This window comes from Oncorhynchus mykiss, chromosome 7 (assembly GCF_013265735.2).
Source record: "Oncorhynchus mykiss isolate Arlee chromosome 7, USDA_OmykA_1.1, whole genome shotgun sequence".
Classification (NCBI taxonomy): Eukaryota; Metazoa; Chordata; class Actinopteri; order Salmoniformes; family Salmonidae; genus Oncorhynchus; species Oncorhynchus mykiss.
In genome coordinates this window covers 22,384,990-22,397,529 of record NC_048571.1, presented here as the reverse complement: position 1 = coordinate 22,397,529, position 12,540 = coordinate 22,384,990, and the positions used below count along the sequence as shown (strand labels likewise).

The 12,540-nt window shown below is 42.6% G+C and overlaps 1 protein-coding gene across 4 annotated transcripts in view; it reads right to left on the bottom strand.

Moving 5' to 3' along the window:
- The window catches only part of LOC118936317 (dehydrogenase/reductase SDR family member on chromosome X-like), a 30,281-nt gene extending 18,621 nt beyond the window's left edge, over positions 1-11,660 (bottom strand). Inside the window, exons 1-2 of one of the 4 annotated variants that reach the window (XR_005052551.1) lie at positions 4,697-4,848; positions 91-198 (exon numbers count right to left, since the gene is read on the bottom strand). Coding sequence is in view for 3 of the 4 variants with exons in the window: in XM_021608840.2 (XP_021464515.2) it covers positions 91-198; positions 4,697-4,796 (208 nt within the window). In the remaining variant the exon portion in view is untranslated. Of the gene's footprint in view, positions 1-90; positions 199-4,585; positions 4,878-11,399 lie in introns of those variants that run through there. The other 3 variants (XM_036983001.1, XM_021608840.2, XM_036983002.1) reach the window with 3 other exon arrangements.
- Positions 11,661-12,540: the final 880 nt, after the last annotated feature.

Here is a 12,540-nt window from a genome sequence, read left to right as displayed (position 1 = left end):
AAGCACACAGGCTTCAACTATGTTGGATTGAGCATTTTAGAATGATTTGGGAGATTACTGAGTCATGACCAAAGGGTGTGTGTACAATACCTATAACCACATGCATGCCAAGCCTGGCCAGGTGTCTTGCAGTCTCATAACCCATTCCTCGGGCACCCCCCGTCACTATGGCAACCCTTCCATTTTGTGTGGGCAAAACTGTGTGAGGAAGAGAAAGAAAACTAAGGTCCATACGTTGCCATTGCCTTGCAATACAATGGAACATCTATGGGTTGATACAAACAGGCGTATTTATTCCATCCAGTCCAACATATCACTGAGAACAACTCAATTACGAGCAATCAAAGCATAATTCCGCTAACTGAGTTCATTTTGTTTCGCCCATTATAAAACACACAGTACTTCCATTTTGGGGCAATTTGTGTTGGAACAGAGATTACATTGAATTATAATCTGCAGTTATTGAAGTGTACAGTGTGGGGTCGGACTGAAGTTGAGTGAGTCACAGGTAAATATGTCCGTAACGACCTCTAGTCCTGAAACACGCAGGGAGGTAGAACCCTTCAATATCGATGCCAAATAGATCCATTCGGCTTGACAACAGTTCCTGCCCCTGAAGATAAAACGACCTTGCGCAACAAGCACACAAAGCACAGCCTGCAGCGGCCAGACAGTTTAGCATGACTAAAATTAGAGCCGCAGTGCGTATCTATGCACTGAGGGTAATCAGGATGGTTGAGATTTCAACTCTATTACATTTCTCCCCATCAGATTTGCATCACATTTTCGAGTGGCGGCTGGTGGGTGGTTAAATGGGCAGTTCGTTGCTGATTTCCTTTCCCGAAACAACTGTAACACAGAGGAGAAGCCTATCAATGCAATTTGATACCTTAGTAGTCCCATCGGGACTCATCTGAGGAAATTGTATTGGACACATTGAACACAAAATGAACACGAGCAAGCGGAGATTCAAATGACATAGGTTATACTTTATGTTTTTCTGAGAGTTCAGTACAGATAACAAAGCTTGGCACGTCAAAAGCTTATCTCAAACGTACTGTAAAGACATCTTAAACAGTCTAAGGACTTCAAAGAGCAAAGCAAACAAGGACTCAGAAATGACTTGAACATTTGGGACATTAAAAGACATTTAGCCCTACATCAAAAAAAATTGCAGCATGATCAGAAATTGAAAATTCACCAGATGTTACACTCACATAAATCCTTTTTGCTAGTAGACAACATAAGAATATATGCTGAGGACATTTAGTTAAGTATTTCCTTTAGGATTAGGGTATTGTAATTGTTTGGTAGTGGGCAGCGGCCTGCCCAGTTATTCCATGGTCTGACACAGAGTCCTGCTCCAGTCCCAAGCCCCATTCCCCTGAGTCATCCTCAATAGGTTCAGATTCATGGCAGCGCCGTGAGTTTTCATAGAGAAACACCTGTTGGTCTACATGTGCCCGGGTGAGGTAATTCCTCTTACCACAGAAGAAAGTCCCTGAGGAGCTGAATAGTCTGTGGGAGGGGACACTAGTGGCGGGGACACACCAGTACTTCTGGAGCACCTTGGGGAGAGTAGGGAATAAGCCCATACGGTCCGACCACCAATGGAGAGGGTCTTCGTTGAGACCCAGGAGCTTCTGGGATTGAAGTTGCTAAGCTCTTCCACGACCTGAGCGTGTAGCTCCTCTTGGTTCTCGTCATTGCCTGACTGGCAAAATATCACAGCCAAAGGGTTGCCTGCATTGCTACATGAAGGAAACGGTTTGTCAAGAGTCTGTTTTTTGTTGGGTGGCTCATCAGAAAGAAGAGCCAATTCATCTGTGACCACATTCTCATTCCTCTGTTTCTCAAGAATGGCTTTGGCCTCCTCAATGACTTTACTCTCCACTTGGGAGCGGTCATGGGGGGACAGGAAAGGAAGACTCTTGTGACGGGGATCCAGGAAAGTGCCGACGTTGAGAAATGTTGCAATCTCAGACGTCTGCGGGTAGGTGCTGGACAAAACCTTGGAGATTACCTCTTTGGCCATGCCAACCTCTTTTGTGTCCCCTTCTTTGGCCTTGAGGGTTGTGTTCAGCAACATGTGAAGAACTGTCCTCACCATACTAAATGGTAGGATATCTACAGTCTGTTATCATGTCAGCTACCAGTTTGAAAGGTTGCAGAACTCCAATCAATCCCTCAACCATGTTCCATTCACTGTCCTTGAAACTCAGCTGATGGTTGTCACTGTCCTCCATGAGTACCACACTGATAATGGCCTGCAGCTCTTTCAGGCGCTGGAGCATAGTCAGCGTGGACACCCAGGATCAGACTCTGTCTCTGATGAGGACACACTGGGCTAGGCCTTGCTGCCTCTGCTTCTCTCACAGCAGATACATAGCCATCATGGACTGCTGGAAATAATCAAAAAGTTTGCGGCAACGTCCCAGAAGTCTGTTAACAGCTGAAAGGCCTCGTCCATCCCTCAATTTATAGTGTGGCAAAGGCAAGGCATCTGCACGGATAGATCCAGAAGAGAGCAAGCTTTCACAATGTCCAATGAACCGTTAATGGTGGCACCGTTGACTTTGTGAGTTATCCCCCATTCAACAAAGGCTTCGTACAATGCTCCGGTAATATTCTCAGCTGTATTGTCCTCTGGAACTTCAAAAGTTTTCAGGCACCTGGAACTCATGGAGAAACCGGAACCTAGTCCGTTTTGGTTCAGAGAGTGCATGGACAGGGAGATGTAGGTCCTGTTCTGGGTTTGGCTTTGGGTCCTGTTCTGGGTTTGGCTTTGCCAAAGGTCAGTTGAGACATCGCAGTTCACCTCACCCAGCACTGCACCTCGGATCTGATTGTACCTCTGTGGTAGGGCCTTCTCATTGCCACGTCGATTCTGCTAGGGGGCAAGTACCTTGGATCTGCAGTCCTTAAAAGGGCCTGAAACTGGATTATTCCACCACAGACACAGGGTACATCCCTTCACAGACAAAGCTGAAGATCGCAGATGTCAGATCATTATGCCGTCGGTTGATATTTTCAAATGCTGGGCTCTGCTTCAGGATGGCTCCCTGCTGCATAGGTTCAGTCTTTATCTTGGAGTAGGCTGTTGCGACTGCCTCACGCATCTGCTCTGTGTTGCTCCTCACAAATTCACAGAACTCAAATGGGTGGTTCTTCTCCAGGTGGTACGAGAGATTGGAGGTGTTGCTGGAATATGCTATTTTTTTACATTTTAGTACAGCGCCCTTAACCACTGCGCCACCCGGGAGGCCCGGAATATGCTCTTTTGAGTCATACATATGCGACAGAAGATCCTCCTCCAGTGTAGTATACACCCGGTGTAAAAGCCGAAATAACTCCATACTTTACTTTTTGCCTTTGGATGTGCGACAAAGTGAGGAAACACCTTTGGCCTCCATTTTGTTCCTTTGACAAATATAATTTTAGGTGCCTTCACTAATTACTGAGTACCTAACAAAGGCAGTGAGATAAAGGTAGCGTGAGATAACAAAAGAAAACGTCAGACAGGGATTTTAACGCAGTAATTAATAGGCTATAACTAAAAATGTTCTTATTTGTAATTCAACCTATTCTCTGAATAAATTATTCTAAGAGCCAGTACAGAATTGAGCTTGCCTCTCCCATGCTGTGGAGGACATTGTGTATAAATCTAGGGGACACAATGCAATCTGCTTTGAGTATTGACAATTTTGTTTATCCAATCATCTCTCTAATTACTAGCCGGTCTTATCTTGATTGGGATACAAAAAATTGCCTGACTCTGTCTCTCACCATAAAGCATAGGGCCCAATTACACAAGCATCTTTTGCCAAGGCTAAAACTAACTTCAGTACAGCTTAGGCTCTAAATGACATCACTGAATTCTTAGCATGCTTTGGTATGATGGGGGGGGGGGTCAAGGCTAATTGGTATTTTCTATAACGAGACAGAATACAACATTGCTATTGTGTCAGTGCATAGGCTAGACTACAGGTTCACATTTGCATTTCAACATTCAGCCATGAGGTGAATAAGGGGAAATATGGGATAAAGGTCATTGATTACCCCTATCCACCCAAATGCACTATAGTTCACACAAGGCAATGAAGATATGTAGTGAGATTATCATGACATGTGATTCACCTTACAAGGAATGGTATTATGGCATACTATGAATTCTGAAAATGTGCATAGGAATATATATTTTTTTAAACATTCCCATTACAGCTCTTTTTGTAGAATCAGTGAGCATACAAACACTATACTCAAATTTAGGGTTAAAGTACCCTAGGTCTGTGTATGGGGTTGTGTGCATTTGTGAAAATAGAATGTTGATATGAATTCATATGTTGTGCTTGAAAATACTGGATATGGAAATTAGATCATATGTCCTAACAACAAAGGCTATAGGTACAGTAGTGGTGGACTACCACATAACACTTGCAGCATGATTTAAGACAGATCGTTATATTAATTCCTCGACAATTTGTTTAACAGTGGTTGCATTTAACATTAATTCGTTAGCTAGTCAATTTCTCAGTCAATTTGGCTATTGTTGTTGAAAGCCTTCATTAGCTAGCTATGTAGTTACCGTTAACAGGCAGCTCTAGCCAGCAGCTAACGTTACAGGCTAGGAGAAGTGATCACCACTCCTGCTGCATTCAATATCTGTAATGAATACGGGGATGAATAGAAGTCTAACCTGGTAACGTAAAAGACTTGTTGAACAGTTGATACAGAAGAACTTTAACTCCCACTAAATACAACCTCAAAATTGGTAAAATGAAAGACAGTAGCCACATATCTGTGCCAGGTCTCTCCGTGTGTTTCAGTCCTTGGATTCCGTGCTACTCTGCACACTTGTGCCTCGCTAAATTCCTCCTGCCCTGTGAGTACGCCGAAGCGCGCTCCGCCCCTTGACATTAGTTTTGGCGCCTCAAATCTGCATCACGAGTAGGGCACGCAACTGGCAGGAGGCATGGAGATGTGAGGGGAGAGAAGAAAAAAAAGGCCTAATCTTATCCTCATGAATCTCATCTCACTGTCTGTACAGTGCGTCAAATATAATATTATCCGTTGTTTTTTTTAGACTTCTTAATTCACAAATCCAGTTATAACATTTTAGCCAGATACATTTTTATATATAATTTCAAATTAAGCATTGGCTTTGATTGTAAGGCTTTGACTAGTCGAAAATAGTTGAGGTTCACTTCTGTTATAGGGGAGGGTGGGATAAATTGAGCCAAAAGGGGTAAGTTGAGCCACTTGTTTCTAGGAAACCATACACAACGTTTATAATTTGACCAAATATTAAGGAAGAGGTCATCATTTCATAGAGTTTGCGAAGGAAGAAACCTCAAGAAACCTCAAAATATTTTCTCCAAGTCAAATTAATGTATTGTGTTAGAGGTTTCATGATGCTTGTACTGTATCTAAACCCAATTAGATCATTTTAAAAGATTGTTCTATACATCAGTTGAGTTCTCTATAAGCTTCAATATGAGGTCCTAAACCTAGCATGAAAGTGCATCCTTGAAGCTGTGTGGGCTAATATGTTCAAATTGAGCCAATGGTTGAGCCAATGGCAATTTGAGCAAATTGAAGTGTTTTCTTCCCAAGCGTAATGCAAGGCATTATCGCTGGGATGTAAGGTAATAACAGGGCCTGGCCTAGGTTAAAAGTGTTTTAAAAAAGTACAAAGTGTTTGTTAGGTATTAAGCCTGTGTTAAAAAATTATTTAAATGCTTAAAAGTTTAAAAAGTGATTGTGTTGAATTGTTTTGGGGAAATAAAGATAGACATGGTTTTAAAAATGTAGTGGTAATATTTAATTCAGTAAAGAAATTTGTAGGCGGATTAATTTATCCTGTCCCTTCAATTTACCCCCGGGGTAAGTTGTGCCAAGAGACCACTTTCTATGTACAAGCTATGTTTTCAAAATTGTTGTGTTTACATTAATTCTGATTATTTCCAGTGATACAAACATTCTGAAATATATGTAGATATCTTTGTTAGAAAGAATACTATATTTCCTTGGCGGTGTGATGCTGAGAAAAAAAAGTGCTCAACTTACTATCATCTAAGGAAGGATGAATGTACATAATAACTCCAAGATTTAGGCTTTTGCTCAGTGCAACAAAGTCTTGAGTGAAGCAAATGACCCGGACTGATAGACCCTGTCGATGCTTGCATTGGTGCCGAGATCACACAGGAGTCTATCAGTTTATCCCAGCTTTCCCAAACTAAGGGTCGCGATCTCATGTGGGGTTGCCTTATTTGAAAATGGGGTCGCGAGAGAAACTCTGAAATACATTTTTTAATCATTGTGCATGGTTCATAGAACCGGGGTTACGTCAGTAACCTCTGGTAGCCGCTAGATGCAGTTGTAATAAACAGAGCCGGGTCTTTTTTACTTGATACAAATGTGTCTCTATATTATGTGTCTTCTGTTTCCCTCAACAATGCCCACAAGCCGAGCAGGACTCATTAGAACAGAGTGGACAAGACCAGGCACTAAATCCGACTGGGGGGAAAATACATTATCAATTAAAGCAGGAAGCACCTGTGACTCGGTCTACAAAAAAAGTGGTCAGATGAAGCAGATGCTAAACTACAGGACTGTTTTGCTAGCACAGACTGGAATATGATCCGGGATTATTCCGATGGCACTGAGGACGTCATCCCCACAGTGACTGTATGTACATACCCCAACCAGAAGCCATGGATTACAGGCAACATTCGCATTGAGCTAAAGGGTAGAGCTGCCGCTTTCAAGGAGCGGGACTCTAACCCGGAAACTTATAAGAAATCCCACTATGCCCTCTGACGAACCATCAAACAGGCAAAGCATCAATACAAGAATAAGATCGAATCGTACTACACCGGCTCCGATGCTCGTTGGATGTGGCAGGGCTTGCAAACTATTACAGACTACAAAGGGAAGCACAGCTGAGAACTGTCCAGTGACACAAGCATACCAGACGAGCTAAATAACTTCTATGCTTGCTTTGAGGCAAGTAACACTGAAACATGCATGAGAGCATCAGCTGTTCCGGACGACTGTGTGATCACGCTCTCCGCAGCCAATGTGAATAAGAACTTTTAACAGGTCAACGTTCACAAGGCCGCTTGGGCCAGACGGATTACCAGGACGTGTACTCCGAGCATGCGCTGGACAACTGGCAAGTGTCTTCATTGACATTTTCACCCTCTCCCTGTCTGAGTCTGTAATACCAACATGTTTCAAGCAGACCACCATAGTCCCTGTGCCCAAGAACACTAAGGTAACCTGCCTAAATGACTACCGACCCGTAGCACTCACGTCTGTAGCCAGGAAATGCTTTGAAAGGCTGGTCATGGCTCACATCCACACCATTATCCCAGAAACCCAAGACCCACACCAATTTGCATACTGTACCAACAGATCCACAGATGATGCTATCTCTATTGCACTCCACACTGCCCTTTCCCACCTATGTGAGAATGCAATTCATTGACTACAGCTACAGCGTTCAACACCAAAGTGCCCTCAAAGTTCATCACTAAGCTAAGGACCCTGGGACTAAACACCTCCCTCTGCAATTGGATTCTGGACTTCCTGACGGGCCCCCAGGTGTTAAGGGTAGGTAAGAACACATCCGCCACGCTGATCCTCAACACGGGGGCCCCTAAGGGGTGTGTGCTCAGTCCTCTCCTGTATTCCCTGTTCACTCATGACTGCACGGCCAGGCATGACTCCAACACCATCCTTAAGCTTGCTGATGACACAACAGTGTTAGGCCTGATCACCGACAACGATGAGACAGCCTATAGGGGGGAGGTCAGAAACCTGACCATGTGGTGCAAGGACAACAACCTCTCCCTCAACCTGATCAAGACTATGGAGATGATTGTGGACAACAGGAAAAGGAGGACCGAGCACGCCCCCATTCTCATCGACGGGGCTGTAGTGGAGCAGCTTCAAGTTCCTTGGCGTCCACATCACCAACAAACTAACATGGTCCAAGCACACCAAGACATTTGTGAAGAGAGCACGACAAAACCTATTCCCCCTCAGGAGACTGAAAACATTTGGCATGGGTCATCAGATCCTCAAAAGGTTTTACAGCTGCACCATCGAGAGCATCCTGACAGGTTGCATCACTGCCTGGTATGGCATCTGCTCGGCCTCCGACCGCAAAGCACTACAGAGGGTAGTGCTTACGGCCCAGTACATCACCGGGGGCCAAGCTTCCTGCCATCCAGGACCTCTATACCAGGCAGTGTCAGAGATTGTGAAATGACTCCAGCCACCCTAGGCAGATAACCCACTGTTCCCCGGGCGCCATGGATGTTGATTATGGCAGCCCCCTGCACCTCTCTGATTCAGAGGAATTGGGTTAAATACAGAAGACACATTTCATTAGAATGCATTCAGTTGTACAGCTGACTAGGTATCCCCTTTTCCCAAATTGCATCCTATTCCCTACATAAAAACTCTGGTCAAAAGTAGTGCACTACATAGGGAATAGGGTGCCATTTTGGATGCAGTTAGTTCAGACTGCACTCTTAAAAATAAAGGTGCAACTTGGAACCAAATAAGGTTCTTGAGAGCGATGCCGTAAGGAAACCATTTTAGGGTCTCTGAAGAACCATAAATGAGATGGTTCTTTGAAAAGAAAATAGAAATGGCTCGTCCCTCCAGGACCGGAATTGAATAGCCCTACTGTATGGTTTTATGCCTGACCTGCATATTTCCCAGGGTGCCTTTCAAGTAATTTTTTTTAGCAAGTGACAGAGACATAGGGATTGCATTCTTTCACATTAAGTCCTGTGGCCTTCATAAAGTGAAATCCTAAGTGAATATCTTGTCATTAAAATTACATACTTTAAAGATGCGCTATGCAGAAATGGCCATTTCCTGATTGCTAAAATTCGAATAGGTTGCCTAATTTCAGTTAATGTGACAAAACAAGCAAGTATATCGTAGAGAATCATTGTACCATCTAAATCGTTGTGAAATATTTTTTCCACAACCAAAAATATTGTCTTTTCAGCTGTTTAAAGCTGGTATACAAAACCAAAAGTAAAATACGCAAAAACGAAACATAAGTATGGGAAGCATAGAAATAGTGCACATAGAACAGATCAAACTGGAAGAACCATTTCACTAACAGGTGTAATAAGTCCAAGTAACATATTATAAAAGTTTAGTGTATGTTATTTATATTTGAGTAGCATAAGAATAACTAGTTAATCAATGTACATGCAAGAACATAGATATTGAAACAAAGAATTCTAAAACTCAACCAGCAATAGAGCATGCTGGGAAATACACTATATATACAAAAGTATGTGGACACCCCTTCAAATTAGTGAATTCGGCTATTTCAGCAACACCCGTTGCTGTCACGTGTATAAAATTGAGCACAAAGCCATGCGATCTCCATAGACAAACATTAGCAGTAGAACATCGTTACTGAAGAGCTCAGTGACTTTCAATTTGGCACCATCATAGGATGCCACCTTTCCAACAAGTCTGTTTGTCCAATTTCTGCACCACTAGAGCTACCCCAGTCAACTGTAAGTGCTGTTATTGTGACTTGGAAACATCTAGGAGCAACAACGGCTCAGCCACGAAGTGGTAGGCCACAGAAGCAACGTCAGCACAATAACTGTTTGTCGCAAGCTTTATGAAATGGGTTTCCATGGCCAAGCAGCCGTGCACAAGCCTAAGATCACCATGCGCAATGTAAGTGGTGTAAAGCTTGCCACCATTGGACTCTGTGGCAGTGGAAAAGCATTCTCTGGAGTGATGAATTACTTTTCACCATCTGGCCGACGGACAAATCTGGGTTTGGTGGATGCCAGTAGAACGCTACCTGCACCAATGCATAGGGACAACTGTAAAGTTTGGTGGATGTGGAATATTGGTCTAGGCCCCTTAGTTGCAGTGAAATCTTAATGCTACAACATACAATGACATTCTCTGCGATTCTGTGCTTCCAACTTTGTGGCAACAGTTTGGGGAATGTTTCAGCATAACAATGCCTCCGTGCATAAAGCGAGGTCCATACAGAAATGGTTTGTCGAGATCGATGTGGAAGAACTTGATTAGCCTGCACAGAGCCCTGACCTCCACCCAGTCGAACACCTTTGGGATGAATTGGAATGCCAAGTGCAAGCCAGGCCTAATCGCCTAATGCTCTTGTGGCTGATTGGAGGCAAGCAGCAATGTTCCAACATCTAGTGGAGGGGGGGGGGGGGCAACTCCATATTAATGCCCATGATTTTGGAATGAGATGTTCGACGAGAAGGTGTCCATATACTTTTGGTCCTGTAATGCATAGTTTTGGTAAAACTCGGGTTATTAACACCAACACTGGGGTCATTTTACACAACTGAGTATTAATTTAACTCTAATTTAAATGTATGCAGGCTTCCATTTATTTCAAGAAGCTTTTAGAATTCTGAAGAACAGTAGATCCACATCAAGAACCCCACACTTAAGTCAATGTTTCTTTATCCAGGCAAGAGTTATCCAAGGAACCTTAAAAGCTGAGGAAGAACCATTTAAGAACCTTGTTCTTAAACGGTTCAGACTGAGTTGGATTGTTAAATAATCATTGTTATTTATTGTAGAATAGACTACTGGGGAAGTAGGCCTAAATTATTATCCAACAATATGAATAGGTTATATGCTGAGTGTCTGTATCAAAAAGCTTTCTCTTTGAGTTCAATTCAGATATTTATAGAGATGGTTGGGATTTTGTTATAGAAATGTTTTTACATCTAATGTTGAATACACAGGACACCGTATAAGGTCAAATGAACTAAGATATAAAATCAGAGCTGTTTTAAAGGTTAGAATGTACAGGAAATTCCGCAGAATTTAAATATATTCATTGAATAAAATCAGTCCCAAAATCAGAATCAGAACCAGAATGATTCAATAGATTTTCAAGTGTTATTGATGCCTCATCATGTCTCTGAATTGTCAAAGGTGTTTTTGTTGGATGACCAGTAACCGGACATTTGCGAGGGGTATAAGGGTGACACGGATGTTTCAAAAACGTGTAGCCTGAACCTCCTTCCCGCCTTCTTTGTCACACTATAGCAGCTTTCCCACAAATATACGTTTTACTGAATTATAAAATATTATTATGACATTTGCCTAGAATGAATGCCAATAGAAATTAAGGGAAATTTATCCTGATTTGCAATAGCCTCATGCTAACACGAATGTGGCGCAACACGTTGGAGATATAATTGAATAGGCTATTCAGCCTACACGACACACATAAAAAGGAACTGCACATATTTTACTCAACATGAGCAACATATACAAACGAATTCCATGATACCGTTGGTTAAATGATGCACCTTGAGCTCATGATCAGAGCGGTCAAGACGCGCCGGTGGACTTACCAAAGGGTCACCCTGGCGCGTCTCCGTATAAGCCAAAGTCAGGGTATCGTCTGCTTTTCTCACGACAAGCGTCAGATACCGTGGTCGCAATCCACGTCTCGGCATATATACCATAGTATTACATAAAGAATGAGTAAAATGGCAAAAATAAACAAAGCCACTAAGATCGCCTTGTTAAATGGAGACAAGAAAGAATGCATGTCAGCAGCGAAGCAAAAGAGGAGGAATAAGCGGGCTCTGTTGCTCCAGCTCTTATGAATGAAATGATGGACACGTTCTCTGCACTCTAAAGCACCCGAACTAGTCGTCCTTGGCATCTGCATTGATGCGTGCCAACTTGAAGAGTCAGACTGGCCGGCATCCGCTGGCCTGCACATTTGTCCTTAGAGACCTCAACATTCACTGAAGCAACACAAATATGATTATAAATCATTATAGATAGACTGCACTGGCCATGATTCCATAATCCTCAAATGTTGATAAACAGAGACGATTTCAAATCACAGTTCATCTTTTTTTTATACTAAGGCAAACATTATTTCAAAATCGTGCTCTGTTATTCGATGTTGGATATTTCCCTAATATAGACTATGCATTACATCGATTAGGCCATAGCCTACTACACACTCTTTTACAAGACGAGAGGTTGTAGTATAGCTTCCAACTGCATTATTTCTCATTACCATTTTCACCATGGCCAGTTGCCACATTTTCTTCGCTTTTACGCGCACCGCACAAAATTGATAGGCACGTTACAAATTAAAGTGAAAACCATGACAACTCGCTAGATGGCACAATCGCCCAATTCAAATAGCCAAGGTGTTATGTGAGTACCACACATTTGGATCTGCTGAGTAGTGTTTGGGAAATGATTAAACGTACGTGTGTGCAGTTTTCTTTTATAGTACACCATAAACATGCATTTGACGCAAAATATCGTTTGTGTAGCCTATTACGCATATGCTGATAAAATAACGATTTCCCTTGAATAGAGACAGTTCAGATAGCGATAATTACATTAATTTTCAATCAATTGATGGGCGATAAGGCAACACGAGTAATGTAAATGTAGGCTTATGCCCCTCACTTTTCTCAGCTTGTGACCTGATGCGCGGCAAGGGTTACGCCTTTATTTTCCGAA